General features: G+C 56.4%; 9 protein-coding genes across 9 annotated transcripts; 3 read left to right on the plus strand and 6 right to left on the minus strand.

Moving 5' to 3' along the window:
- Positions 1-278: 278 nt before the first annotated feature.
- F5Z01DRAFT_743757 (Adenylylsulfate kinase-domain-containing protein) lies at positions 279-2,715 on the plus strand (the record flags this gene model as incomplete). The annotated part of the gene is made up of 3 exons (XM_046266902.1): positions 279-625; positions 675-1,381; positions 2,095-2,715. The coding sequence occupies exons 1-3, from the start codon at positions 532-534 to the stop codon at positions 2,713-2,715; spliced, it is 1,422 nt and encodes a 473-aa protein (XP_046117513.1). The 5' UTR covers positions 279-531.
- Positions 2,444-4,576, minus strand: F5Z01DRAFT_147854 (uncharacterized protein). The gene is made up of 5 exons (XM_046257712.1): positions 4,048-4,576; positions 3,892-3,986; positions 3,736-3,827; positions 3,194-3,686; positions 2,444-3,135 (listed from the first exon to the last, which is right to left on the minus strand). The coding sequence occupies exons 1-5, from the start codon at positions 4,340-4,342 to the stop codon at positions 2,932-2,934; spliced, it is 1,179 nt and encodes a 392-aa protein (XP_046117514.1). The 5' UTR covers positions 4,343-4,576; the 3' UTR covers positions 2,444-2,931.
- A 3,450-nt stretch (positions 4,577-8,026) lies between these two features.
- F5Z01DRAFT_147563 (uncharacterized protein) lies at positions 8,027-10,164 on the minus strand. The gene is made up of 2 exons (XM_046257709.1): positions 9,658-10,164; positions 8,027-9,606 (listed from the first exon to the last, which is right to left on the minus strand). The coding sequence occupies exons 1-2, from the start codon at positions 10,044-10,046 to the stop codon at positions 8,328-8,330; spliced, it is 1,668 nt and encodes a 555-aa protein (XP_046117515.1). The 5' UTR covers positions 10,047-10,164; the 3' UTR covers positions 8,027-8,327.
- Positions 10,165-12,390: 2,226 nt separating this feature from the next.
- On the minus strand, positions 12,391-13,939 carry F5Z01DRAFT_147833 (uncharacterized protein). Its single transcript, XM_046257711.1, has 2 exons — positions 13,856-13,939; positions 12,391-13,711 (listed from the first exon to the last, which is right to left on the minus strand). The coding sequence occupies exon 2, from the start codon at positions 13,568-13,570 to the stop codon at positions 12,461-12,463; it is 1,110 nt and encodes a 369-aa protein (XP_046117516.1). The 5' UTR covers positions 13,571-13,711; positions 13,856-13,939; the 3' UTR covers positions 12,391-12,460.
- A 1,107-nt stretch (positions 13,940-15,046) lies between these two features.
- On the plus strand, positions 15,047-16,425 carry F5Z01DRAFT_147557 (uncharacterized protein). The gene has a single exon (XM_046257708.1). The coding sequence runs from the start codon at positions 15,475-15,477 to the stop codon at positions 16,249-16,251; it is 777 nt and encodes a 258-aa protein (XP_046117517.1). The 5' UTR covers positions 15,047-15,474; the 3' UTR covers positions 16,252-16,425.
- Positions 16,426-16,451: 26 nt separating this feature from the next.
- F5Z01DRAFT_681991 (107-domain-containing protein) lies at positions 16,452-21,499 on the minus strand (the record flags this gene model as incomplete). Its single annotated transcript, XM_046265731.1, has 6 exons — positions 16,452-16,587; positions 16,686-17,096; positions 17,164-17,340; positions 18,722-19,138; positions 19,195-19,459; positions 19,516-21,499. 6 exons carry the CDS (start codon positions 21,497-21,499, stop codon positions 16,452-16,454), a joined length of 3,390 nt encoding a protein of 1,129 aa, XP_046117518.1.
- Positions 21,500-22,269: 770 nt separating this feature from the next.
- Positions 22,270-22,736, minus strand: F5Z01DRAFT_675002 (uncharacterized protein; the record flags this gene model as incomplete). Its single annotated transcript, XM_046265100.1, has 3 exons — positions 22,270-22,442; positions 22,497-22,509; positions 22,575-22,736. The coding sequence occupies 3 exons, from the start codon at positions 22,734-22,736 to the stop codon at positions 22,270-22,272; spliced, it is 348 nt and encodes a 115-aa protein (XP_046117519.1).
- Positions 22,737-23,193: 457 nt separating this feature from the next.
- Positions 23,194-23,544, plus strand: F5Z01DRAFT_675003 (ubiquitin-related domain-containing protein; the record flags this gene model as incomplete). The annotated part of the gene is made up of 2 exons (XM_046265101.1): positions 23,194-23,430; positions 23,485-23,544. The coding sequence occupies 2 exons, from the start codon at positions 23,194-23,196 to the stop codon at positions 23,542-23,544; spliced, it is 297 nt and encodes a 98-aa protein (XP_046117520.1).
- A 503-nt stretch (positions 23,545-24,047) lies between these two features.
- On the minus strand, positions 24,048-27,902 carry F5Z01DRAFT_681992 (LIM domain-containing protein; the record flags this gene model as incomplete). The annotated part of the gene is made up of 6 exons (XM_046265732.1): positions 24,048-26,476; positions 26,684-26,807; positions 27,454-27,529; positions 27,584-27,698; positions 27,762-27,796; positions 27,853-27,902. The coding sequence occupies 6 exons, from the start codon at positions 27,900-27,902 to the stop codon at positions 24,048-24,050; spliced, it is 2,829 nt and encodes a 942-aa protein (XP_046117521.1).
- Positions 27,903-27,923: the final 21 nt, after the last annotated feature.

The following is a 27,923-nucleotide window of genomic DNA, read 5'->3' on the forward strand; positions in this document are numbered from 1 at the left end:
CTGGGAACATGGCTTATTGTGGCACGTCAGGCTGGGCCAGGTCCAATGGATGCACGTTGGGTGATGGCTGAAACCTGGTCACTGCCATGCGGACGCGCAGCCATCCAGGGCATATGCAGACGGTGTGATGTCAGGGCCAGGGATTGGCGAGGCGATAGTTGGGGGAGTGCAGGCATAATATTGCTGTATTGCCTTGCTGGTGCTGCAGCCTGCATACGAACGATGGATCTATACTTTTGCAGTGAGAGAGCGTGATTGTCCTTCTTCATGTTTACACGACGCATGAAGAAGCCTCACATTGGCGTGGAGGCCATCGTCGGCTCAGCGGAATGACCCAAGTGCCGAAGTTCCTCTTACATGCATAAGCTGCCGGGATTCATGTATGTATGCGAGGACCCTGGACCTCGGTGACTTGAGTTGAGGAATCAGACTTCCACTAGCATCGCAGTTCCAATTGCATAGACTTTACGCCAGGAACAAGCCCGTCACTCTTTTGGTTGATTCTTTTCGTACTCTCGAACCTGCACAGCCATGTTCGCGCAGCATGCCGGGCGCACAGCGCGTCGCCTGGGCCAGACAAAGTGGCGCGCCGTCCAAAGACGAGGCTACGCAGCCGAGACGACATGTACCGTTCCCCTTTTCAACAGATTGATGGATGTTGCTGACGCAGGTAGCATCAAATAAACCACCTGGCGGCGCGGGTAGTCGCGCAGCCAAGTTTCTCCTGACAGGCTTCGCATTCTCGACCTTGGGCGCAGCCGCAACATGGCAAGCCATGAGCTCGCGCGGCATGGGTTTCTACTCGGACGAGGACAGCCTGAAAAAGTACACGCCGGAAGAAGCCGACCTCGAAGCCAAGAACGCCGAGCAAGTCATCAACACACACCCTCTCGTCACGTCGTTACGAGCGCGCTCCGATCTCACAGAGTCCAGGCCGCACATGAAGATGCCGGGCCAGTACCGCGCCAAGAGCCTCACAGGAGGCGCGCTGCTGGGCCCAGGCAGGGTCTCTGTGCCGCCGTACGCATGGAACGACGAGCACGGCAAGGAGATGGTCGCTCTGTTCCACGTGGGCGAGGACGTCTGCGGACACCCAGGCATCGTGCACGGCGGGCTGATCGCGACCATACTGGACGAGGGTCTGGGCCGCTGCTGCTTCAAGAGTCTGCCTCACAACATTGCCGTGACGGCGAACCTAAACATAAACTATCGCAAACCCACACCGGCGAGCACGTTCCTGGTCCTCAAGGCGGAGACGTACAAGGTAGAAGGTCGCAAGGCCTGGGTCAGGGGCCGTCTGGAGCAGCTGGCTGCGCCAGGCGAGAAGCCCATTGTGTTTGCCGAGGCGGAGGCCCTCTTCATCTCGCCCAAATATGCTGCGGTAAGTCGCAAACAGTCGCTCATGAAAGGTGCCTCACTGACGCTCCTCTCTGTGTAGATGATGCCCAGGATTACCTAAGACGGCGACGACACTTGCACTGACTGATAGAGGAGAAGCCCATTCTCTCCATGACTGCTTGATACATTTGGCGATATATTTTGTATAGATCACAGCGATGCCTTTCTAGACAAGGATCTTGCGCGTGGATAGACTGTATTTTACTACTTGACCTATGTAGATCCCCATGACAGTATCGTAACCCAAACTTCAAACGGCGGTGAGACTGACATCATATCACCATGCAGAGCCTGCAGCACCACAAATCGGATCGGCAGATTGAGCTTCAGAATGCGACAAGAGCCCATAGATGGCCCATCGGCACCGACAGCGACGGTCCGACTAACTGACTCTCCCAATGGATGGCGACATGGATGAGAAATTTCGGGGCGCTGATGGCGTCTTTGCCGTCTCTGCCCCGCTGCCCCTCCACCCCTCATCGCAGGCAGTGCGACAGACGGGCAGACAGACAGGCAGAGACAGACTGCATCTGGCGCAATTATTATTGATTTCCCCATCCTCGACCAAGCGGGTTTGTTTACTCTTCTCGTTGCTTTCTTTTCTTCTCTGAATACCCTCAACCTCCTAACACACAAGACACAATGGCTACGTGCGTGCTGTCCCTGGTCCAAGAATGATACTGTACTGACACCAAGCCCAGCAACATCACCTGGCACCCTTCCCTCAAGCGCACTGAGCGCAACGAGCTCCGCAAGCAGCAGGGCATCACCCTCTGGCTCACCGGCCTCTCCGCCTCGGGCAAGTCGACCGTCGCCACCGCCCTCGAGCAGCACCTCCTCCACCTCGGTGTCGCCGCCTACCGTCTCGACGGCGACAATGTGCGCTTCGGCCTGAACAAGGACCTGGGCTTCTCCGAGAAGGACCGCAACGAGAACATCCGCCGCATCTCCGAGGTCGCCAAGCTCTTTGCCGACTCGTCCACCATTGCCATCACCAGCTTCATCTCGCCCTACCGGGCCGACCGTGACCTCGCCAGGGAGCTGCACGCCCAGACCACCGCCGGCGACGAGACCCCCCTGCCCTTTGTCGAGGTCTACGTCGACGTGCCCCTCGAGGTCGCCGAGCAGCGTGACCCCAAGGGCCTCTACAAGAAGGCCCGCGCCGGCGAGATCAAGGACTTTACCGGCATCTCGGCCCCCTACGAGGAGCCCCTGAACCCAGAGATCACCATCAAGACCCACGAGAACTCGGTCGAGGAGTGCGTGGCCCAAATCACCAGCTGGCTGGCCGACAAGGGCTACATCAAGTCCGCCTAAGCGGCGGTCGAAGAAGAATCAAACAAAGAAACCAGAGAAATCAAGACAGACAGACAGACAGACAGACAAATATAGACAGAAAGATAAAGGGCGGTTGTTGCCACATGTTGGTATGCTATGCCATGCTCTCTGCATTTGTACGTTACTCTTCGCAGCCGGCCAATGCGTGGTCTTCCATGAACCGCGCTGCGTGCCGTCGCCATCTACAGAACCATCTCAAGGGAGCTCCATCTCGTAGTACACGTAGGCTGAGTACTCGTTCCCGTCGCCGCCCAGACCCGCCGCCATCATGTCTGAGCTCATCGCCGCATCGTCCTTGGTGACCCTACCGCGCTTGTCTCGGCCAAATGCATTGCCGCCCATGTAGGAGTATTGCGAGTCGAGGGCCGATTTAACCTTGGGGGCCAGCTTGTTTGTGGTCTGGTGTATTGTGAGCGCCTGGTCGCCAACGCGAACCGCACATGAGAATGAGACGTACCTTGATCAGAGCAGACACATAGTCCAAGGGCAGACCGTACCGCAACACAGCCTCCACGAACACGCGCAGGGTCAGAACATGGATCCAGGCCATGACACTCTCGCTCCATCCCGTGCGGGCGATGCGGAGAGCCTCCCCGCAGACCTTGCGCTCCTCGTTCGTCACCTTGTCCAGCTCACGCTGCTCCTCCTCCCGGCCGCCCTCGACGTACTTGTACGGGCGCGGCGTCCACTTCTGCTCTCGGCACTTTTGCAGAAACTCGTGGCTGTATTTCTTGAATGTGGCGACGCCAAACAGGACGAACTCGTCGTCTTGCGCAATCTGATTGGCGGATCGGGGCACGACCATGGGGGCAAGCTCCTCATACTGCTTCAGAAAGTCCTTCTTGGCGTTGTTGGGCACCACGATCAGGTGCGTCTCAATGTACTCGGAGTCTTGGACGAGGAGCGAGCTGTCAATGATGGGAGCAAGGGATTTCGTGGACAGGTTGCCGCTGGTCATGGTCAGTAACAGCGGCGCCAAAGAGAGATATGGACACAAACGTTTGTTTCCGTTGCAGAGTCGCGAGGTTGGTCTTGACTGAGTTGTACTGGTTCACCTTTGACTTGACATCATTGTCCACAGTGACGAGCTCCTATAAAGAATCGGTCAGTACGGCAAGCTCTGGTGGCAGCTGGCTACTCCTGTTCCCTACCCACCTTTGATAACGTGTCTATGAGCTCGCCCAGGGGCTTGTCTGCGCGGTAGCGGATCTTGTTCCACGAGAAGTTGTTGATGTATTGCTCGGTCGGTTCTGCATCGCTTGTGAGCCTCACAGCATCCTCCGCGCGCGACGCGGCAGCAGCAGCACTCACTGTCGTTGACCATCTTGTAGGAGGCTAGGCGGTCCTCGTCGCCGCCCAGAATCGTCTTGAGAGAGTCGCCCACCTTGGCGACAACTGCTTCAGCAGTCGACTCGAGCTTGGCCAGGTCGTCCGCCTGCTGTACAAGGGCGTCGAGAGTGCCAATCTTGAAGTCGGGCACTCTGAAAGGCAGGACGGTGCCATTGTCGGACGAGATTTGACCCTTCAGGGCCAAGACTGCATCGTCCTTGTCGTTCGTGTCGAATGCGCCAATGGGCAGCGACACTACGGCGTACTTGGTGGACATGGCGGTCTGAGTTTGGCCTTGGATCGTGTCCCAGGTGGTTCGGAGGGGATAGTGTCGGATGACGACGTACGTCCGCTGGAGAGGTGCGGTCTTGGTCGGTCGGAGCAGCGAGGGGTCCACTTGGGGGGAGAGACGCAAACCGACCAGGCTTCTATATCCAAGAGCAAGGTATCAGATCTCGAGGACGGACGATGCTGAACAGGAAATCATGGAGCTCTAATCTAATAGCTTGGATGAGCACTCCCGCGGCCTCAGAAGGTGCGACCTCAGCGGCAACTGGAGCTCGTCTGGATATTCCAGCCACATTCATTCGTGGCTCGCGAGGCTGTGGCGCAATGCCCCTCCAGTTAAGGCAGTCGCTACCAGGCGTTGGCGCCATTCTTCAGGTGAAGAATGAAACTCCAGTCACGAAACGGAAAGTACGCTGGACCCGGGTCTAGCAGCTCGGACTGTAACCCGTCTAGTTGGGTCAGGCGACTTGATCCCTCTGACGGACTTCTTCGCTCGGTCTGAAGCAGCAAAAAGCCATTGGCACGTTGGGCGATCTTGAAAGATCGATACTTGAACCATCAGAATCCCGCTGAACTGGACCCCTGGCTTGGCCTTCGTCGCAAACCAAACAACGAACCACCATTGTCCGCGCCCAACCCAACGACAGCTGTCGCGCACCCATGCAGCCTTCGCCCAAGGGCTCGACGAGTTCGAGGTACCTCGTGCGTTGTTCAGCCTGGGCGAACACCTGTTTCGACAAAGCACGATCCCACTGGCGCCATTTTCAGAATGGCGGGCGGCGCGTCACGTAAGTCGGGGATCGCAGCAACTGCAAAGTGTGCGCGCACACAAGAGTTGGATCATCTGTATTGACGCGATTTCTTCCAGCGCCACACGAGGACTCTCCTCGTCTGTCACCCGGCGAGCAGCTTGCAGAAGAGTCACGGCTTCACCGGAGCGAGACGCGCGATGAACGTGAACCGACGAGCGACCCGAGGCCAGTCGAGCAGTCTGTCAGTGCCCAGCCAGCAATCAACCCAGCACCACCGCCCTCGACGAATCCCAGATCTGATACGGTGCCGACGCCTTCACCTTCAGCATCACATGCAAATCCCCCCCAAGCCGGCCATGCTACCACCGAGCTGCCAGCACAGACCACGAATCCTTCGCCGACGATGGCACCCCCGAATTCTCGACCAGCAAGTACCCAACCTCGCGCCGAGAGTGCTGTCACACGCAGATCACCTAGTCAGCCAGCCCAGAACACTACGCAATCCTTCTCGGTGCGACCCGTCGGACGCGTCAAGGTTGCGGTACCAAGGGCATTGAGCACGAGACCAAACATTGACAGTAACTTCGCCGTTATGCAAATGGGACCTGCGGCACCACGAAGTACCTCCATGGCAGATAATCGGGAGCGCGCGGCGCAGCGGAGCAGTGAGGCTACACAAGCAGCAGCCATGGCCGCGAGCTCTGGCAATCGACCCTCTCATGCCAGGCACATATGGAGACCTTCAAGCCCTCAGCAGCGACCTGCGCCTGCTGCCCCGTTGCGATCGGTTAAGCAATCGCCGTTTCCGCTGACGCTCCCGTCTTGTCAGACCACCAAGGACGAGCAGGCTCGAATGTTAACGTTTTTAAGAAGCTTGCATCCGGTGATTGTGGTGGACCAGCTGTGTAAAGCACTGGCGTACTTTGGAGGCATCCCTGGCGCGCCTCCGCCACCCAGCATTGAAAGCTTCCCCAGCAGTGTACAGGGGCATGGGTCTGGGGCCTTTCTCGTAGGCTGGTTCTCTGAGATCTTTCCCCCAGCTGACTTTACAAAACCCCCCTTCTCCAACTTCCCGGGCAACCCTGCGGCCTTGACCAATGTGTCGGATTTCGCAGGGCCATTTGGCAATGGGAGCACCGCTGCTGCGGTTCCAACCAAGCCCACGGTGGAATCGGCGACCACAACAGCACCAGCGACTACACAAGAGGCAGGCCCGCCAGAGGCTGATGTCCCACCGAGGAGGAAAAGAGGACGGCCCAAGGGCAGTAAGAGCAAAACGCCGCGCAAAGACAAGGGGATTAAGAAAGGTCCATTGGCTCTGCAAGGGAGGAAAAGCCAACAAGGCGCCAGCGCGGACGGTGATACCAATGAGACTCTTTCCCATAATACAAACGCAGACCTTCGTCTTCTGCAGCAAGCGACGAACGATACAGGCAGCCCAGCTTCTACTCAGACAAGACCTCAACCGGCATCGCAAGCGCCTCTGGAGACGCCAACGGGAGCCGGGAGTGTCGTTGCGAACGCAGACGTAGACCGCCCGAGCTCGAGTAAAAGGGGTAGGCCCAAAGGATCCAGGTCCAGGGTCAAAACAGTGCCAACGCCCAATCTGCCACCTGGCACTGGAACACAACCATCCAATCCTCAGCAAACGACGTCGACAGCCAATGCGTCGTTAGCCCCATTTGCTCCTATGACGGCGACTACCTCTGCTCCCGAAGCTGTTATGGATGACCCCCGAACACAGAATCAATATAGCTCGGCTTATGGGGGTCAGCCTGCTCATCAAAGACCCCACAACTCAATCGCTGAAGCGACCTTGTCACAGCATGCACAAAATTGGGCGGATCCTCCCGCGGAGAGCCCTTGGGTCCCAATGTCGCCTCAGCAAGCTGCTAGGCCTGCGCCTCAGAATAGCGCACATGCTGCGGTACCGCAGGCCGTACCGCCAGATGCTCGAAAACGAAAATCTGTTCAAGATGCTGCACCCCAGGCCTTGCCCGAACTTGAACGGCGGCACCATGACCAGCAATACCAACAGCCCTCGAGAAGCCAGCGGGCGGACGCCGGCCAGAACGACCAGGCTAAAAGACGCCGGGTATCGGGAGGCCCTCGCTCCGCTTCCACTGCCAGCAACATGTCCCAGAACTCGAACCATGGCGCAGCACCAATGTTGAGCCAAGCACCATCCGGCAATTACACGCCTGGGCCCAACATGCGCCTTACAATGGGCCAAAACGGTCAGCAACAGAGGCCGTACCAGCAAACACCTCAATATCAGCAGCCGCCTCCCCCTCAGCAGCAGCAACACCATCATCACCAACAGCAGCAGCAGCAACAACACAATAATGCCGGAAACAGGGGTCAGCAGCCATACTACCCCTCGAGCCAACCACAGAGTCAATACAGCCAGTACAACCAGGCTTCGGTGGGCATCAACAACAGCAATGACAACACTGATAACACTGGCAATCGGGAGTTCGGCGAATACCCTGCCTCGCAAACGCGGTACCTTGGTATGCAGTACGCCATGAGCGCGAATAATGCTGTGCCAGGAGCGCAGGGCGGCAATGGCGGCGGGTATGCAGGACAAGGGGTCTTTGATGCTTTTGGCCGGCGTTAAGGGTGCATGCACATTCTACTTGCAAAGCGAAGATGCCTTTCCTGGGAATGATTGACGGCTGAAAAGGCGAATGAATGGGTTTTGGTGCGCTAATGGTGTTCTATCTATCTATATCAGCCAGCAGGCAGGCAGGCAGGGCGTTTATGTGAGAGAGCGATACCACAGTTAATGAAGGCGGCCATGATACATGTTCCGCCCAAGGTTACCGAACTAATCTTATAATTAAGAACATATCCCATCGCAATACGTCTCGGCCATTGTCGCCGTAAAGGCGTAATGTATTTGTCAAGCCTATCAAGCTCTCGCTATGAAATCACACGTAGCCGACCTATGCATCCGCCCACGCGGTATCTATCCTGTCCTCATAACATAACAATGGCCATCCCAAACATGGCGTTGACCTCAAAAGAGACAAAAAAAGGAAAAGAAAGTGTGATGATAATAGTGGTGACGTCGACTGTCACGACCTGCTCGCCGTAAAGCACGATAATACCCGGTAAACGCCTTGCCAAATGCCCTTTTCCTTCCTCGTTTATGCACGCAAACAGCTTATGAAAAAGTAGATGGATAGTAATGATCGTCAGGGGTGATGAACCCCCGCTTCAGTCGGCCTCGTCGTCGCCAGCGGTCGTTGGTGGTGGTTTCACCGAGTCGTGTAGTTTGCGTCCATAGCACCACTCGTCCATGCTATCGAGCCCCTCCTCACGGATGAGGTCGAGCATGACCTGCTGGTTGCGCCGAATATCTTGTGGCCTGCCGACAACTTTGCGCTGGAGAATGAGAGCCTCGGCTGTGGGCATCCAGATGCTCTGCAAAACAGGCAGGTCGTCCAGTATGGTCTGGGCTTGCTCGCGGCTGAGCGAGCCCATTGGCACGCCGGCGGAGAGTGAAGTGTTGAAGATCCAGTTAGAATCAAACGTCCACCCGTTGTCAATCGACCCCGAGGCACTCCGCGTGCGGTGTAGGCTGCTGAACGAGGAACGATGGTGCTCGCGGGTACCTTCGCGGCTTTCGCCACTAGTTGACTTTTTACGACCGAACAAGCCTCGTCGCGTCTTGACGGGTTGCTCAGGGGATGCTGGGTTCTCGGATGAAAGTGCATCCTTGGTTAACGAGCCGAACCAGGTATCGACCGCTGTTCGACGCTTGTTGTACCCTTTGATCTCCCAGAGCCGTTCGACCTCGCGCAGTCCGCCAATGCAAAGGATTGCCGAATGGACATCGTCAGATGGCTTCTCTCGCACGTAACCACGCAGCGATCGTTCAACACGTCCGACATAGGTAGGTGGTCGCAGTCGGCGGCAGAAAGAGGATATGACCAGCGGGAACACTTCATGCACCCGCAAAAGGGTCTCGTCGTCGTACATGTCCATGATTTCCTTCTCAATGGGGTTGAACGTGTGCGCGCCCATCTTCAGCCCGTGACCGTGCTCCTGCACATACTTGAGGTGCAATTTGCGATACGTCTCGAAGAAGTGGAAGATTGTGAACAGCAGAGGTATCAGGCGCCGCCGCATACGTTCGTTTTGTGCCGAGAATGCGAGGCGCTGTGCATCTGTTTGTCGCAGGAAAATGTCCTTTGTTATCCATTCGCTCATCATGTAGGCTAATTTGGCGGCGACATGTAATCGATGCCACAGGCCACAAAGATAGTGGAAGTTGAATTCCGTATTGTCTTTGACCGGATATAGCCGACGTGCGTAGGCGGGGATGGTGTGTAGTAAGTGGTGTCGCACGATGGGGCCCTCGTGGGCTGTGATAAGTGAGTGCCATGATTTGGAAGACAGGCGTAGGTTGAGTATATCGGGAAGAGAGAGGTTGGCGATAACCTGTATTTGTAGTTCGTTTGGCAAACGCACGAATAGTTCATCCAGTCGAACCCTGCAATCTTGTGAGCAACTGACCTTGGGGCCTTGAAACCCATGCACATACCTCTGTCGCCCTGACTCTGTCGACTCGCGGAACTCCGAAGATGATGTTGGTATTTGCGCTATTTGTGGCACCGGTGGGACGTCGACTGTTGGATGTGTCGGTTTCCCATGGTGAAGAAACGAGAACTTGTGCCTCAGATTAGGAAACACTCTCTTCTCGCGCCTCTCCGGTTTGATAGGATCGACCTCGGCCCTAGACTCGCGCAAAGGTAGGATGAACTTGGATCCTGACGCGAAAGAGTCGGTATCATGCTGCGTCTCATGATGCTGATGATGACGTTGCTGTTGCTGTTGGTGTTGTTGTTGCTGCTGCTCAATCTTGTCGTGGAACCGTTTTGAACCAAACTCGGTGGTCTGGATCGATTCCATTGCGTGGCGGTGGCCCTCCATGGCAAAGGGTTCGTCCAGTGAGACGAAAGAAATGAGCGAGTGGCTGGATCACGTTGAATCCGAGGCAAGCAGCAGCCTTTGGGACCTGCCCAGAGGAAGTGTCCTGTTCACAATGGTTCGCGGCGAAATGGCTTCACCCAGAGAACATGACGTGCGCGTGAAGGGGAAGCCAAGGTCAACAACGGTCGGTCGGTTGGTCAAGGGGTCGTCGAGTCGGTCGTGTGGCCGACGGATGGAATGGTGTTGGCGGCCGCCGTGAGCAGAGCGATTGACAAGTGGCAACCGTCGCAGCGTGGTGGCGGGTGTCTAAAGAATGACTTTGCGCAAAGACTGGAATCGAGCGCCCAAGTATCGCGAGATGAGGCTATATCGAATGGCGAAAGAAGCCTCCCGATGCCAGTGCGAAAGAGATGCCTCGTCGGACGGTCAGTCTTCGTCGGGCGGATGTTGGTAGGTGGGTGCGAGGCGAGAGGTTGATTGACGAGTGTCGCACGCCAGGCGAGAGCGACCGGTGGAATGGAGGGCGAAGACAGTCGCGTGGATGATCGACTATCTGTCGGCGCGGCAGATGCGTTCGGCCGGTCGAGATCGAAGCAGGGCAGATTCGGATTGCGTAGAATCCCAAGTCGAAGCAGGTTCAATCCGAGGGTCAAGTTCTGCTTCAGGACTGAAGAGAGGGACTGGGATGTGATGGTTTCTGGGCGATAACAGGCAGGCAGGCGGCGGGCGTAGTAGGGACTGGACGCTGACGGACAGGCTGGTTTGGGCTGGTTTGTGCTGGTTTGGGCTGGTCTAGCCTGGTCTGGTCTGGGAACCAACAAAAAGGCAGTGGGGGGAGTCGCACCTTCCTGGGGATCTGGGACTGGAGGCGCGGGCGGGTGGGCGGCGCTGGTTCGCCAGAAGGAGCGGCCGGTCAAATAGTGGACCGAAGTGAGTCCGAAGGAGAGCCCGCAATGTCACGCTGCGATACCTAACGCGAAGGTATTGCACGTCCTCGCTGCGACGCTGTCCGTCGTATTCTCCGAGTTACTACAAGTACTACGTCCTGGCGTCACTCGATCTTGAGGGGGTCATCGGTCTTTTGCACGTCGCGCTACCAGTTGAGCTGCGTGCGTGCCCTCATGCCAACTTCGTATCCTCACTTGTCCGCCGTCAACCTGTAATACATGTCAGAGTCGGTGCGCTTGAAGGTTTTCTCCCCAGCAGACGACGCCGAAGTAAGGCCAACGATTGGACCCGCTGACGAATGCTGATTGCTGTGTTTGCGGCAGTGGCTGCTGGTTTGCCCGAGCAGACAAATGCAGTGAGCGGCCCAACCGACAATCTCCGCCGTGAGGGAGAGTCCGATGCGTCTCCATTGGCACCCAGTGGGCAGTGAGTGGGACTTTAGCCGGCCCGGCCACCCTCGTCGAGACCCTCATTCTCGCTCTCCAGTCTCCACGCGGCCTGTCTGACTCTGTCTGACGTTGGGGTTCTTCTTATCATCATGATGGAATAGATGCTGCTCTTCTGCGCATCGTCTTTCGCTTCCGATCTGTATCATCGCAAGACTCTCCTAATTATACACCAACGCCAGGCACCATATCATGTCTCGGGATCGCTGCTATTCCTGTGTCCCTCCATGTCTTAGGCTTTGAATGTCTTGTTTCTGCTCGGTGGCATACCCCGAAAAGGACGCCAGATCTTAATTAGATAACGAATTTGTCTGTCGGTCCCTTGTCGGGCATGCATGTCGGGACGATAGCATCCACCATGTCACGAGATGATGGCCATTCATTCCTTGGTGCCAATTGAACGGACTCGGTGCATTCAAAAAGACAGCGCCTGTACTTGCGTACATATAATATTGTTGTCTGGCCTCTGGAGGGATTAATAGAAGTGTCGCCGGGAGACTTTTCCATCTCAGCCATGACTCAATCCTCGAGCATCGACGTGGGCGGTCCTGCAGCAGCAAGCAGAGATCGGTCGGATTGTTGATCGCTACGAGCCTCCGTAGTCTAACAGATGGCGACTTGGCGCTGGGCCTTATTCAGATTCTTAGTCACTGGACCTTTTGGCATCTTGCTCGTCCGCCGCCCACGTTGTCTCCAGCCCCATTTGGCAAGCGGCGCGACGCTAATGTCACTTTCTCCAGATTTCCCCTCAGCCCTCCCAAGGCTTGGCCGTTTGGGGGCTCGACGATTTCGAATTAACTTCTGGGTCACTGCATTCACTGACTATGTACTTGTAATAGTAACTACGGGATCTCAAGGAGTTGGCTCGCCAATGGCTTGACGCATTCGCTTGACAACGGCGCTTGCCAATTCGTGCATGTTTGCAGCGACTGGACAGCCCGTGTCTTGTGTTTTCCGACCAGGCTAAATAGATCGGCCCTTTCCGTGAGACAGGGACCTGAACCTCCCTATGCAGAGTCGCTAGCTCGCGCCAGTGGGCGGGTTTTCCCTGTTTGGGACGTCCGCCCTCTCAGTGCTGCGGCTTTGCCGTTTGTGGCCACTATCCGCCTCGTCTTCACTCTCAGCCCTAGCCATCAGTTCGTCCATGCCACCCAGATCCTCGTCTGATCTAGTCAGAAGCAGGAAATAGATTCTGCGTATGCCTTTCTCTTCCTTGTTGCCTTTGGTATATCTTCTTTCGGCATCGTACAGGTCAATCTCCCGTCTATCCACTGCTTTCCGACGCTTCTCCTGGAGCCTGATCCGGTCCTCTTCTGTGAGCCCCCCTTGCGAAGCCACTATCTTGGTCTCCTGTTGAAGAATCGACTCCATGTCGTCTTGATATCGCTTCTCGGCTTTTTGGATGCTCTCCGTTCTCTTGTCGAGCGCCTTCCTCCTGTCAGCCATGAGCTTCTTCTCGCCGTGACCTCGCTGCCATTCACTGAGCGCGACGGACATCTTCCCGATGCCCACCCTCCTCTCCTCTATCTCGGGCAGCTCTTCGATGTCGAGCGGTGACAGCCAAGGCTGGAAAGTCTTGAGCCGTCTCTGCTGGCCGGACAGTGTGTGCAGCTCGTGGATATCCTCGTAAGGTGCGAGGATGGCCGCATCCTTCAGGAGGACATTGTCCTCGTCCAGTATCGGCATGCCTGCGAGCAGCGCAACGGCTTCTAGCTTGGCCACTTGCACCTTGAGTCCATGTCGGTGGAAGATGTCCCGGTTGGCCTTTCGAAGCATCATCTCTGTCCGGCCCTTGCTCAGCGCGTACATGCTTGCGTTGGCCGTCGCGTCGATCCCTAGGGCGATAGCTTGGGTTGTGATATCCGGCACAAAGCCAGCCACGCCACACGCGGCGCTGACCATAATCAGCGGGGGGCTGCGCACAGCGACCCGGTTCAGGTCGTCGAGAAAGGTGAGGAAGACCTTGCGTGAGATACCAAACTCGTGAAGCACGGGTGGATAGGCGCGGAGAAATGGCGAGCCGAGAGATGAGGATGTCGCCGGCACGGCAACAGGCTTTGGCAGCTCTGCCCTGCGTGGCGGCAGAGGAGGTGCCTTGTCGTCGCCGTCGCCAAAGTCGCGGTCCATCATGAAGACGATCTACCGTGTCACGCGATCGTGCGTGAGAGCCGCCACGGTTCGAGTTGATTTGGTGTGCGACAACACTATGTTGCTCATAAAAGAGGTTCTTCACTCATGAATAAAGGACCGCCCGCTTGAGATCTCTCAAGTCTAGAATATGAAATCGTAAGCAATGCCATGTCGTTGGCGTCAAGATGAGCGAGTAACATGTTGAAGCCCCAATTTGAGGCTTGGCTCTACGCGCGTACGGTGTGTACAGCCACCATTTTCCGTAAACAGCCGGAGTCTTCTTACCAAATGAGCAATAATGTCAAACAGAACACTCTCGCTAGGATCTCGTCTCGAATAAAGACGTGTTTACCGTTCCTCGAGCTCAACTTGGGTGCATTTTCTCAACAACAGCCATTGCCCTCCAATCGAGCAACATAAGATGGCGTTACCCAAACAGGTAATTCCACGTCGAGGTACGCCCCTTTCTTGAAGTCATACCTTGTCATAGCGATGGTAAGGTTCATCCTAGCCAAGGTAACTCCGGCAATTACCTCGAGTCAGGCACTAATACAAAGGCTACTACGTAATTGATTCTTGTAGACCGAGACTAGTATCAACCCCAAGGGACAAACTCGGTCGGTTCACGGAAGCAGCCGATGAGACACACTGCGACGGCCCCATCTCGGTCGTTCTGTCGCACTGGCAGATCTCGCGGCCGCAGGGAGAGCATCCTCTTTTTAAACTTTCCTTTTGATCGACATCTGTTCTTGCTTCGTTGCTCGCTACTACATCTTGCCTTTCCGTGCTGGGTCGCCAGGTGCGCAGAAGGTCGAGAATGTACTACGTATATCAATATGTCGTCAATCGAATAGGACCGACCGCACTTCGTCGGCGTTGAGACTGCATACTTACTACTACCACGTATGCAAGTAGTACTATGCGTCCGATCGCTCATATGCCGTGGTGACGACGCTACGGACGTAGTCGGACAAACAACTGCCGGCGATACGTCTCCTAGACTCCTCCAACTCGCACGTCGCAAGACCACAGTCCTCTCACGGGTCATTGCAGGGTTACGCCCGAGGGATAAGCGTCCTACAATCGCTGATCTTGACGTCGTCGTGCATGTCTGCTGGGGCGAGCATGTCTCAGCAGTGTCTGGCTACCCTGGAGGCAGAGCACCTAGGCTCATTGACCACATTCACAGGTGGACTTGCAACTCGCAATGACTGAAAGATGCTCCATTACTATATCAATTTGGCGTGTTCAAATTCTCCACGTGGTGCTTGTGTTGTTGTCGCAGCTGGTGTGTGCGTAAGGAACATGAAGTAGTTACGTACATGTATAAGTTTTCGCTGGCAATACTCATTTGCTTACCTATGTCAACGCCAGGTATATTCACATCATTTAACGAATCTTAGCACTCAAACAATATCCAAATCATGTAATCGATAACATCCTATGCACTGGAAAATTGACCACCGCGGTGGACGCTCCGATAGCAGCACGAATACTCCACGATGCCCCCCGTCTGTCTTCAAGAAGAAGCGCGGGGCCCCCTCATTCTTCCAGGTCACCCAGGCTCCAGTGTCCCAGCCCCGGACCTTGCCAGCTGCACGCAGGTGCTATGCATGCACGCGCCGGGCAATAGGTAAGGTAGGCAGAAACAATACTGTTCTATTCTTATCGCCGCGGTCACATCTCCAGTCTCCCACTCACGTCACATACCACCAGCTCCAGTCACTCATCACTCACAGACTGGCGCTGCATCCTTTCCCCCCCAAGCGCGCCCTACCGCCCGGCACATTCCATCCGATCGTGGATTCTGGTCGACCTTGCGATACTAGTTAGCCAAGTGCCGTCGACCGAGTTGTGCTAGCGCTGCAAGACGTCAAGTATTGACACCACTGGCCGCCGCCACCATGTCTGCGGTCCCTGACCCTGGCCTCACAGGAGACACAACCACCGAGCTGTCAACGTCTCACCTTGCACGTTTCGAGTTTAGCGATGCAGGCACAAAGATCCTCATGGTGGAATGGGCACCTGGTGCCGTGGCATCTGCGCCATCTTCATCATCGGCATTGCCAACGGCACCAGTCGATGCGCCGTCACCAGCAACACCAGCCAGGAGCAATGACTGGCACGTCTCCTGGCCGGGCAAATCCACGGTTCTGCCAGCCAACGATGTAGACTCGACGTCTTCTGTCCGCCGCATCTTCTTCCTCCTGCCACCAGACGCGCCAGTTCCTTCCACGGTCACCATCACACCCCCTTCGTCTCTCGAGGCTATCACTCTCAAACCTCTGCCCGCAATCTTCCCACCGTCCTTCCAGGATCAACGCGGTACACGCGGCGTTTTGCACACCATATGGGCCAAGAAGCGCCTGCGCGAGCTCGACGCAGAGATGGCGTCAGAACTGTCCTTCAATACGGAGAGCGTGGGCCTGGAAATGGCACGCGCAGAGCGGGACTGGATCGTGGATACGTTCCTCACCGAGAAGAAGCAGGGCGATGGTCTAGGAAGCGTGCTGAGCGCCGCGGGCATGACGCCCTTGACGCCACGCAGTCCCATCGGCGGCAAGCTGGGCGAGAAGTTGCGCGGTCTCAAGTTGGGGACCAGCCCGGCCGAGCTGGAGCCATCGGGTATGTTCTCCCATCGAGTATCGTGCACGTTACGTCGACTAACCGCGGGACACTAGCAAACACCTTTCTCACAGAGGGCAGCCAGAGCCAGACGCTTAGCCCGCGTGGCGACGATATTGCCATGTCAGGGTTTGGCAGCATACCCCAGCGCTCGCCCGGTGTTGCCCCCATGGGCGGCGCCATCTCATTGAATGCCGTGGTCAAGGGGGATCCCGCGCCCACGGGGCCCAAGGCGGAGGACGACGATCTGTTCGCCCTACCCATCAGCCCTCGCAGCCCGGACATGGCGAAGAGCCCATTTAGCACATTGAGATAGTTCACCCAGCGTATCAATACCCCATATATACACACACCATGCATAATATATACCACACGACAGCATCTTGGCCCCCCTGGCTGCTGTGATTAACGCCAACCGCCCACACGGCCCTCGTCCCACCGTTCCTTTCTTTCGCTCCGCAGGTAGAATCCCACCCGCGCCTCGCGGTACCGACGCACCCAGTCCGCAACCTCCCTCTCCGCCAGCTCGCCATCCTCGCTCTCCAGAAAGCTCTCCTCCATGGCCGAGCAAACCTGTCCCTGCTCGTTGACCCCTTGGCTCAGCTGCTGGTAGAGCCGCGCCGGGGCGAACGGGGCGAGCGCATTGTCCATCTCCGCCTCCTTCGCCCGCCACGTCCGCTCCAGCGCATGGGTGCTGAGCAGCTGCGCCTGCGTCGCGCCTCTTTGATGGGACAGTTGTGTCGATAACTGCGACACGTGGTTCGCCAACGCAATGTTGTCTTTGAGCGCTTGTTGTAGCGTTTCGTGGGACGATGACAGGCTGGGGTGGATGGTCTGGGGCGCGTTGGTCAGGGCGTTGAGTAGTTTCTGGTCGGCTAGTATGGCGGCAATGTCTTGTTTCCTACATGGAATATAGTCAGCCTACATAGACCCAAGGGGATAGACTCCGATTTGAATTAGGAACGTACGACTTGTCCTGTAGCATCTGCGGCAACCACCCTTCTCCAGGATCGGGGACCTGCTGCCTCGGCGGCGCATGTGCAGCAGGTGGCTGCCGACCGTCTGCTGTTGTGGGGAGAGCTGGCGTATTGACGCCGCTGGCTTCATGGCTCCCTGGTTTGGGAGGCGGCACGGGTGGCGTCGCGCTGGAGACGGGTGTGTATGACATTGGCAGCGGGAGGTGAAGCTGGTGGATGCAGGTTCCAAGATGACGCGGGAGTCGGTTGACAAGCTTCACTTGCTTTACCCGCGTCAATGTGGGGGCGGGGTCCCGGTCCCAGGAACGCGTATAAGACAGGCACCTAACTTAGGGACAACATTAAACACTTGATCTCGGAGACCATGCAAGCGTCTGTCATATCAGGCATGTCATTTAAGGGAGCAGGATTGCCTAGCAGCCCATATCGACATTGCATTGTTTTGGTATCTTGCCAGCCTTATGATCCCCTGCCATCCACTATCTCCTGCGCCACCTTGGCCGTCGCCTTCACGATCAGCTCGTGCTCGTGGGCATGTATCCTCTCCTTCAGCTCGTCCAGGCCCTCTCCCTTCCACTCAATCTCCTGGACCAAGATGGGGGCACCCCGATCCACCTCATCGATCACGTAGTGGGCCATGATGCCCGTGCGTGTGAGCCGCCCAGCCTTCAGCTCCTCGAACGCTCGCTCAATCGCCATGGCCCCATCAAACTCCCCTATGGTCCTCGTCAGCTGCAGAAATAGAACTGTATTCATCGACAAAACTTACCGGGTAGCGCTGGGTGGAGGTTGATGATCCGCACCCCTGCCCTTTCGATCGGCTCGAGAAAGGCAGGCGAGAAAACATGCATCCAGCCGGCGAGAACAATCAACTCAGGCTTTTCCTTCTCCGTTGAGAGAATCCTCTCGGCTAGTGCGGCGTCGTAATTACGACGGCCTTCCGCTACCTTCTGCTCGTCCTTTTCTCCTTTCCCCAAGAACCCGTGGCTGATCAGGTTGAAGTACTCCCAAGGAATACCTGGTCGTGAAATTAGCTGCCATCCTCATCACATATTTATAGAAAAGTACTCACCCGCCTTGTCCGCGCGAACAGTGGCGTGCGCACTTTTCCGGTTCGTAATGAGCGAGATGATGCGGCTGTTTGAGAGCTGCCCGTTTGACACGCCATCAATGAGAGCCTGGAAATTCGAGCCAAAGCCAGAGGCCATGACCAGAATCCGGCACGGTGAAACTTCCGGTGCGGTCATTGTGAAATTTGCGTGGGAATGATGGTAGTGGGATATAATAATTCTCGTACGTATCAGATACAGCTTCACATGCAACATTTTCTGTCTTAGAGTTTTAATGATATCACGTGACACCCCTTTGGTGGATAACAAGAGTAGAACAGCGCTTTTGCTCTTCTAGATGTAGGTACTTCTCCATGACATTGCGCGTGATCGACTCTGATCGTCTTCTTTGATATTATGCTGCTCGTCCCAGTCGCTGTACTACAGCCAGATATCATCATGATCCTCCCAAGCTCACGGCCCAAATGTCTCTTGTCCACCCCTTCTCCCGTAGCTTCTTGGCTCCCGCCTTTGTCGGCGCGCCCGTCCTCTCCCCTGGCGCCATAGCCAGCGCCTTGCTGCTGGCGGCAAACGCCTCGAGAAGCTCCCTGACACGTTTCGCCTCGACAAAGGTGGCTTCTAGGTCGGCGTCGCGCTCTGTGATGATTGTCGCGAGCTCCATGCATTCCAGGAGATAGTCCCTCGTCAGGCGCGTGCCTGCAAAGTGCAGGGACTTGACATAGGCCAGAATCGTCTCGGGGAGGTACATCTGGCGGATCTCGGCCAGGGCTTCGTTGCCGTCCTGGATGCTGGCAAGCATCCAGTTGTGCAGCAACGGCTGCATGCTCTCCTTTGTGACCTTGACGGCGTTGATGAGCTCCGGACGCCATTGAGCTGCTTTTGTGTTGACATCGGCACTGCGCATGTTAGCCTTTTCCTGACGGTATTGGGATGTTTTGTTGTTGGCACGTACTCTCCGGCAATGGTAGCAAATGCCCCAGTCGTCTCCAGGCTATCCAGCGCCTGCACCAGATGACCCAGATCACGGAAATTTTGCGCATCGGTCATGACCTGAAGAGGCGATGTCTGCACATTACCAGGCAACCCTTCCAGCTGCTCAGCCCAGAACTCAATGCTGTTGGCCATGGACTCGTCTTCTACTCCGAAGCGCTCCGCCAGAATAGCGCTGAACGATATGCTCTTCATCAACCGCCTTGCTGCGTCGAGATGCATGTTGCCTAAGTTTGTCAGCTAATGAATACTCAGTTTCTGGTCAGGCGTGGCGAATACGTACGCAAAAAGAACACAAAGGCTTTCACACCCATGCTGAAGACATCTGGCCACGCTTCGTCGACGAGCAACAGCCACTCCAGGGACCGCACGAGATACTCATCCAGAGCATCGGCGAGCTGCTCTTCGTCATCACCGAGGAAGTCCGCCTTGATGAACTGTCCAGACTGGGAATCGGGCGTGCTCTCCTCCAGAATCCGGAACACGGCTGGCGCCCCCTTGGTTGCTGTCGGCGACTCGGTGACCTTCTGGTAGAAGATATTTGCCTGCGTCCTGACATACTCCATTATGTCAATGTTGGCCTTGCGAGCTAGTTTGAGAAGCGTGATTCGGCGTTCTGTCTCCTCCTCCTCGATGAGATTCTCGCTCAGCACCTCGTATCTCCGTGGTATCGTCAAGACACAAGAATACAATGGTATAAGCTCTTGCAGCTGCTGTCGAAGCAGGTACCCGGCATACCATGCGACAATCGTTTCTTGCGCTTTGATCTCGTCTTCCGTTTTGCGCTGCTGAATAGATTTTGCCGTCACATCCTCAAGCAGCGAAAGAAGCACGTAAACGTGCGCGATAATCCGCAACCCATCGGTCTGCGCGTGCTGAAAGTATTGTGGCTGATCGAGACCGCGGGTCGGGGAGGCAAGGTGCCGACCCTGCTCGGACAGGTATTGATGCAACTCATTCGCAACTATGGAAGCCTGCAACGCCTTGGTGGGCTCCTTCGCCTCGTCGGCTACAGAGGGGCGAGCTGCGAGCTGCCTGACCAGACGCTTCTCCACGCCAGCCTCTTCGCCGTGCACCGACACGGCGTTCAGCGAAGGGAACGTCTGTGTGAGATGCGCCGCCTCTCCTCCCGCGCATTGGTTCAAAAGAAAAGAGTCCAGCTGCGTGCGCAGAAGGGCGTTGTAATGAGCGAAGAGGAGATCGTCCCAGGACCTGGCCACCTTCTCCACGCTCTCAATGTCTCCGGAGAGCACGCCGTACACCGCGCGCTCATGGTCACTCGTCCCGCCCTGCGTTGCTAGCGCATAGCACATGCGCCGCCAAAGCACCAACGAGCTCTCACTCAGATCGGTGGGCGCTTCATTGCCGTCTTGTGCTGGTAGGAGCAAGCCTGACATGGAGACGGAACGCCACACCTCTGTCCGCTCCTGGCACCATTCCTGGATCGTAGCCGCAGTGCTGCCCCGACGCAGATGCTCGAAGCAGCCCAGCCAGATGGCGCGCTCAAAATACTCGTCTTGGGGCTGTAGCTTGCGCCCCTGTCGCGTGCACGCATCGGGGTCGAGCTGTGTGACCATGGGTTCGCTCGACGAGGTCAGATGGTTGGAGGTGCCGTTCCCAGGCTGCTGGTCTAGTAATTGCGACCAGCCCGTGACGCTCTTCTTCATCTTGATTGCAGAGCGTGTGTGCAGCCAGCCATGTGCAATGATATCGCCTCGATCCGCATTCCGCTGCAGCTCACGCGTCATCTCGTCGATATCGGGGCCCGAAGCCGCGCTGGTCTGCAGCCACTGGAGGACGGCCCTTCGCTCGCGGGCAGTCGGGTCGCTCTCGAAGAAGGATTCCAGCGTCGTCGCACGGCTGGGTTTGTCTGCCACCCGTTCCAAGCGCGCAACGTGTGACTCGTTCTCGGCATCGGAGTATCGTAGCGGAAGCACTCGTTGCAGTAGATCCCACGTCTGAACCTCCTTTTCTAGTCGTTGTATCTCGGCCTCAGTGTCCTGCGAGATCTCATTGTCCAGTTCGTCCGTGTCCATGTCCATGTCATCGCCCGTCCGCAGCCTCCCAGGTCGCAGTTTCGCCAGACGCTGCGTCGCGTTCTTGTGGAATATGCGCGGCAGCGCAAGCAGGCGCTCACGAGCATCGTATCCGGGTGCGCGTCCGGTCAGGCAGTCATCGAGGGCATTGGCGAATTGCTCGACCTCGGGGCCTGCAAATTCCGTTGTTGGTGCCCAGTCGAGGGGCGTTGAAGTGTTGTCGAGCTCCATTTTCGACGAGCGAAATCTCAATTGCCCGAAGCGCTGTCGAGGATCTCTCTTGAGTATCCTGAGGCCGGATTTCAACTTCGAAAAGGTGCTTCGGCCGGTGGGTTGACGCTTGCGACGGTCACCAGGTCTAGTATTCTATCCTCGACGGTGCTGTCTGGTCATGGCCGACGAAATGTGATGAGTGATCTTGTGTGCAGCCTTGTATAATTAAGAGAGCTCGCGCATAAAGCTCTTGTCGATGGTAGGAGAAGCGGGTCGTGCTGTTGCTCAGTGTGAATATCAATGTCAGGCTGGACTACAACAAAGCTCCAAAAGTTCACCATTGAATTGTTGCTGCAGTCACCGACGCGCCGCCGGCCGCGCCAAGGTGGGCCCTTCCTTTACCTACATAGACGACTACAGGGTAATTCATCAGGTTATGCACCAAACCGAGCGCCGATTCCAACCACATATTGACGCCCCACCAGAGCACGATTTTTCCTTTCCTTCTTCTTCAACATAATGTCAGGGCATTCATATTAGAGTCTCGGAACAAGGTATCTCTCAATGCTTGTTCAGGTCCCTTGAGGATCTCTTGCGTGCTCAATGATCGCCCAGAGAAACTTGCCTCCTCCGAACTGTTCCCAGCGACTTTCTCTAGACCGGCGAACGCGCTATGGTTGAGGTTACATTTCTATCTGCGCGAGACGGATTTTTCACGCGTTCCTCATGGCCCCGTGCTAATTACATGATTTGTATGATTGTATAATTGTTTGTCGACAGACTCCGACTCATTTGCCCTCCCTCATCTGCTGTAGTTTGAGTTGCAGCAGTTTGGGCTTGGGACAGCTGACTGTCGACGCATCTTCACCGTATTTGGAGTAGAACGCGTCGCAGCACTCGTAGAGGGCGTTGATCACAGACTGGCACTTGGCTTCGCTGTAATTGTTCTTGGTCAGGCAGTCTGCTCGACTTGTCAGCAATCACCCTGTGGATTGTGCGCGCAGTTTGTCTTCACCTTGAATGGCGCACTTATTAGAGCGTGTTAGCAACTGTGCGCACGGTGAGAGGAAGGTGAGGCTTCTTTGAAACTCACGGCACGAGGATGGCAGGGCGGCTGCGTGTCAATGTCATCTTTGGGAGCCTGCGCCCAGTTAGACTCAAAGGCTGGGATAGCATCGAGCTGAGGTGACTGACCATGATGCTGCCAATATTCTGAAGGTGTTGAGTTGCATGCCTTGGCCGACTTGCTTGACATCATGGCTGCTTTTGTTTGCGATCGGTGCGTGCGGATTACAGAGAATTCGCACCCCCAGCGGCTAAATGAGTGCTTTTGGCACCACCCATATTCACCAGGCCTTCAGTTCCCTGCCAATCAAACGCGCCGCTCCCCACCCTTCAACTTCTTCTCGAAACCGCGAGTGAAGCGTGAGCCCGTCTCGCTCTTCTCTCTCCCTTTGCCATTCACGCCGAACCCGGAACCTCGTTCTTCATTCTGTCGCTTTTCTTCTTTCCAAAGCGCCGACCAAAGCTTTTGCGCAGACTACCTGACGCCGCACACGCATTTACATATCTGAGTACGTCCGATTCTCCGTCTGGAACGGCGCATGACCTAACTCACCTCTTGCGTTGCGCCCTTCGAGACCCTTCTTTCTACCCATCTCGCTTCTAACGATCCATGAAATAGACAAGCCAACACAAATCCCACGCACAACATGTCCGACCAGGAGAACGGCACTCCCAGCGGTGGCCACCCCGAGGCCCCCGCCAACACCGAGCATCTCAACATCAAGGTGTCAGACAATAACAACGAGGTCTTCTTCAAGATCAAGCGGTCCACGAAACTTGAGAAGCTCATGACCGCCTTCTGCGAGCGCCAGGGAAAATCTATCAGCTCTGTCCGGTTCTTGTTTGAAGGCCAGCGTGTGCAACCCACTGACACACCTGAGGCGGTAGGTCTTCTGCGTGTCTCTAGGTACCCGGACCAAATGACTGACCGTGCATAGCTCGAGATGGCCGACGGTGACCAGCTCGATGTTCACCAGGAGCAGGTTGGCGGTAACTGAGGCAAGAAAAGAAGTACCAGCGATGACGACTACGATACGATAACGCGAGGAGGGATTCCCGGTCTTGATTTCTAGGGGCTATTTATCTTTGATGATCATTTGGGCGACAGGCTAGGCTGGTATGATACAGTCCATTCGAGGCAAGGAAGGAGTTCAACAAGAGAACGTCAGCACTTGCTGACAATTGCCTGGCCTACCTTGGGATACGACGCTTAATCCGTCACACACGGGAGAGTCGGTTGATATAGTCGCAAGGCAAAGCATCGGCATCAAACTGATGCCCATCTCAATGTGAATTCCAAACTAACACACTCTTTCACTCACCCGATCCCTTTCCATATTAAACATCATAGCACCTTTTCGCAGCAAATGCAAGAACCATGATCCAACAAGCCAAATCAAAACCAAAAAACAAGCATGCAAAAGCCCAAACCAAAATGCAAAAGATCAAAAATCAAAAACACCAAGCTGTCGTCAAATCATGCGCATGTTCGTCGTCGTCATCATCGTTTCAACTCACGGGTACGGCACGTCGTGCAGAGTATGACCGTCCCGCCAGGAACCTCCTTGGGGAAGATCTGTCCATCTTCAAAACCCCCCTTGCACTCGGCACAGCGGAAGCAGTGCTCATGCCACTCGTAGCCCAGCGCCTGGATGTACTCCCCGATGACGGCGGTCCGGCACTTCCTACACTTGGGCGCGCGTCTCTCGGTTCGCTTGGTCTGGCACTTGATGCACCAGGCGTAGCCATCCTTTTCAATGTGCGTCATGCCCTGCTCAAAGGGGTCGCCGCACTCGGCGCAGAAGAAGTGGCCGTAGTGCCAGTGCTCGCCCAGGGCCACAATGTGCTCGTCAAGGATGGATGTCTTGCAGTGCTTGCACTTGGGGGCAAAGTGTTCGTGCCAGTCCAGGTGGCAGTAGAAGCGAAGCCGGTCGTCTCCGTCCTCCGCCATTGTTTGCCCGGGCGTCTCCTCGAGGATCTCGCCGGCAGCCCGGCGCTGGATGCGCTCAAGGCGCTCGGCCCGCTGTCGATCAGGCTCAGGACTGATCTCCATTGCCTCAAGGCTGGTGCCGCAGATGTAGCAACTCAGACACTTTGGATGGAAACGCTCGGACGTACCAGCCAAGGCTACGAAGCGGCCCTCGATGGAATAGCCGCACTCATGACAAAGTGTCTTGTCTCGGGGAGCCCCCGGCGCGCGAGACCAGTGACTGAGAGGTCTCTGTGCTCGGGGCGCCCTGTTGCCACCACGTGGGGCGACCACGGCAGGCACGTTGCTATCGCCGCCCTTGGGCGAGTCGACAGAGATGCCTGGGACGTGAATTTCGGGCAATGGTCGAGGAGAGGCCGTGCCGCCGTCATCTGGGGTGACAATGACAGGGATGGACGCGTCCGCATTGCCAGCAGGCCCATCAACAGCAATGGTCGGCACGTTGATCTCTGGCAGAGGACGCGCTGCTGCATCGTCAGGGCCTTCTAGGCTGAAGGACGGCACACTTGCATTTGGCGACGCCCGTGTCCGCGGCGCGTCGCTCTCCTCCACAGAGATAGTAGGGATACCCACAGGCCGGGCTTGCGATGTCTGGAAGCGGCCTCTGGCTGGCGATCCGGCTGCCTCAGGTTGTGGCTGTTGCTGTCGCTGCCGCTGCTGGCATTCTGCTGGGTGGCTATCAGTTGACTCCTCCGGGGCTCTCCAATTAGCATCAAAGCTTACAATTGGCCGGCCAGGGCTGTCGCTGACGGCAGTGGGCTCTGGCAGCTTGGCGCTGCGGTCCCTAAGCTTCATACTGGTGGCGTTGCGAATGTCCTGGCTGCGGACCTCGATACCATCCTTTCGCTCCACTGTCTCATCCACGGGGGGCTCTGGCAGTCCAGCGTTGCTGGTGTACAGGGCATCCCGGGACTTTGTGGGTGGGTTCCGGTAAATCTCGACGCGATCCAAGGGCTTCCCCGGCGATGCCTCTTCTTCGCGCAGAGAGTCGAACCGCACTCGGTTCAAAGGGTTGGTCGGCTTGCTGACAAGCTTGTCTGGCGACGCGCGACCCGTCCTGGCTGACCCGCGAGAGGACGCCGACTCAGGTTCCTCCCATATCTGATCACCAGAAAAAGGCCTCTCCACTTCGCCGCTCACATTGCGCTTCATGCTGCTGCGCCGCCTGTGAAAGACGGGCGCCCGCGAGCCCATGCTTCCATAGGGTTTGGTCTGGGTGCGGACAGAGTCCACGGAGGGGCGACTCATGCGAGAGGCCCCGTCGCTGTCCGAGGAGCTGGCGGAAACAGAGCGAGCGCCACTGTCCCGAGCCAAGCCGCTTGCCGCAATGTCCTCTCCGTACCGACCTGCGCTCGCCGCGCGGGCGTGCGCGTAGCTGTTCTTTCTAAGATGTGGTCGGTAACGGTAGGGGCCATTTGGCTGTGGGATCTTGTCAGGGTTCTGGTGCTGCCAGACGAGCTCAGCTGCCTCGTTGAGAGCAGCGTCGTACAGGCGAGCGTCGTCGTTGGGCTCGGGGGATGCAGATTGCTCCGGTGTCTCGCGCAAACGCATGTCATCCATGGCGTCACGCAGTGAAAATGCCTCCTCCTTCTCCATCCACCGCTGACCCCGCTCAATGTACGACGACGTCGGGACGACCTCAGACGCCCGCAATGGTGCTGCTGCTGTGCGCTCCTGGGGATAGTAGTCGCGACCACGTGAAGATGTCGAGAGGCGCGACGAGACGCTGGCAGCACCCACGCTCGGGGCCTGGGATGGAACGCGTCGAGGCTGGGGAGGGAGGCTGGTGCTGGTCTGGCTGTCGGCTTGCGGAATGGTGTCTAGGCTGGGGCGTCCAACAGTGCTGGCTCGGCTTGGTGCTGGGCGGGCACCGGAAGGCTGGGGGCGCGCGCCGCCAGGACGTTGCAGGCGGTTGTTGCGAAGTTCGGATAGATAGTTCGCTGTACGTGTGGTGTCATTAGAGCCGAGCTCGGTGCCAGAAGCCAACCGCCCTTTCACGTACCGAATTGATCGTTGTTCATGTAGCTGGACGCTGGCGGCGACACCTTTGTGTCGCTGGTCGTACCAGCAGGCTTCATGGCGATGGCGAGGGAGATGCCACGGGAGTTGTAGCAATGAAGAACGATGGGAAGCTAATGGGGATAAACGATGGAATGCGCAGTGCGTTGAAGATGCAAGGAGTGTTGTTAATTGCCGAGACCGTGAATTTATATGAGCTCCAGGGAGATGGGCGTCGTTTGATTGATAGCGGCCGGTGCGCGGAGCAAGGGTCTCCAGCCGTGGACATCAAAACGGTGGTTGGCACAGCAACCCCCCAGCGGCCGGCGTCTCGACCGCGCTATCGCGAAATGACAATATGATCTTGCGTTTGTTCACCTTGTGATGTGTGACACAGTTCAAGTTGCGCATGGACTGGTGTTTTTGTCGTCTAATAAGCTGTACATGGGTTTGGAAGAAGTGGTGGACGTTTTGCAAGCATGTGGAAGATTGGGGCCCAGACACATGTCATACTGTAAGTGGACATGCCCAACATGCGCCCGACATCTATTTGACGGCCCCATCGAGCTCATTATCCTGTGTTGTAATAGGCACTGAACGCACTGATTACTTGGCGAGGAGTGTTTGATGCTCTTCCACATAGCAATAGTCCTCGCTGACCTCCAGACCGCTCATTGAAAGCTGCATCGTGACGTCTACTCCATGCATTCTGAATCATCACGCCTTCACAGGTCCAACAACGCCATCCACCTTCACATTTGAGACGTCTTTTCATACATGTACAACAGCTATAGCCGAATCATCTGATCGTACACATTATACACTTCCACAGCCGTTCTGGGGAGCGGATGTTGGCCACACTTGATTCCCCTGTCTTCGCCTTGAATGGCGTTGGCTACCATTGCAGCTCCCCCTTGACGCCTTTCTCTGGCTCTTTTGGCTTCGGACGCTCTGCGAAACCCAGATTCTTCAGTTCATCCCTAGCCATGAGGTTTCTGCGTGCGTTCAGTTAGTGTGTCCTTGTGCACCAGAACATGGGCATTACTCACTTGTCCATGCGACAGTTCAGATACCCCTTTGCGAGCTCACGACACTCATCCTCATTGACGCCGCGCACCTTTTTCATGCACACAAGATATGCCTGCATGGCCTTCTTGCATTCGCCTGCATTTCGCTCGTTAGACACGTTCCGCGGTCATCATGTACATTTGGTGGGGTCTGGCTAACCTTCATGATCCAGCGGAAAGCTCCCTCGTTGTGGACTGAGACGGTCAGCGTCGGGGACTCGCGGTGTCTATCAAATGGCAAAAAGACTCACGGCGTCGGCTTTGTTGAAGGCAACGCTCCTGGACTGCCAAACGTACTCATGTTTGATGATCGGGCATGATG

This window comes from Emericellopsis atlantica (assembly GCF_019669845.1).
Source record: "Emericellopsis atlantica unplaced genomic scaffold F5Z01scaffold_16, whole genome shotgun sequence".
NCBI lineage: Eukaryota > Fungi > Ascomycota > Sordariomycetes > Hypocreales > Bionectriaceae > Emericellopsis > Emericellopsis atlantica.

Excerpts from the sequence above, each read along its gene's own strand:
- F5Z01DRAFT_147854 (XM_046257712.1), bottom strand. The coding sequence starts at position 4,342 with ATGTCCACCAAGTACGCCGTAGTGTCGCTGCCCATTGGCGCATTCGAC. Across the intron at positions 3,828-3,891 it reads TCATAGACACGTTATCAAAG|GAGCTCGTCACTGTGGACAA; the intron begins GTGGGTAGGGAA and ends GATTCTTTATAG. Across the intron at positions 3,136-3,193 it reads ATGTGTCTGCTCTGATCAAG|ACCACAAACAAGCTGGCCCC; the intron begins GTACGTCTCATT and ends ACAATACACCAG.
- F5Z01DRAFT_147563 (XM_046257709.1), bottom strand. The coding sequence starts at position 10,046 with ATGGAGGGCCACCGCCACGCAATGGAATCGATCCAGACCACCGAGTTT. Across the intron at positions 9,607-9,657 it reads ACAGAGTCAGGGCGACAGAG|GGTTCGACTGGATGAACTAT; the intron begins GTATGTGCATGG and ends ACAAGATTGCAG.
- F5Z01DRAFT_147833 (XM_046257711.1), bottom strand. The coding sequence starts at position 13,570 with ATGATGGACCGCGACTTTGGCGACGGCGACGACAAGGCACCTCCTCTG.
- F5Z01DRAFT_147557 (XM_046257708.1), top strand. The coding sequence starts at position 15,475 with ATGTCTGCGGTCCCTGACCCTGGCCTCACAGGAGACACAACCACCGAG.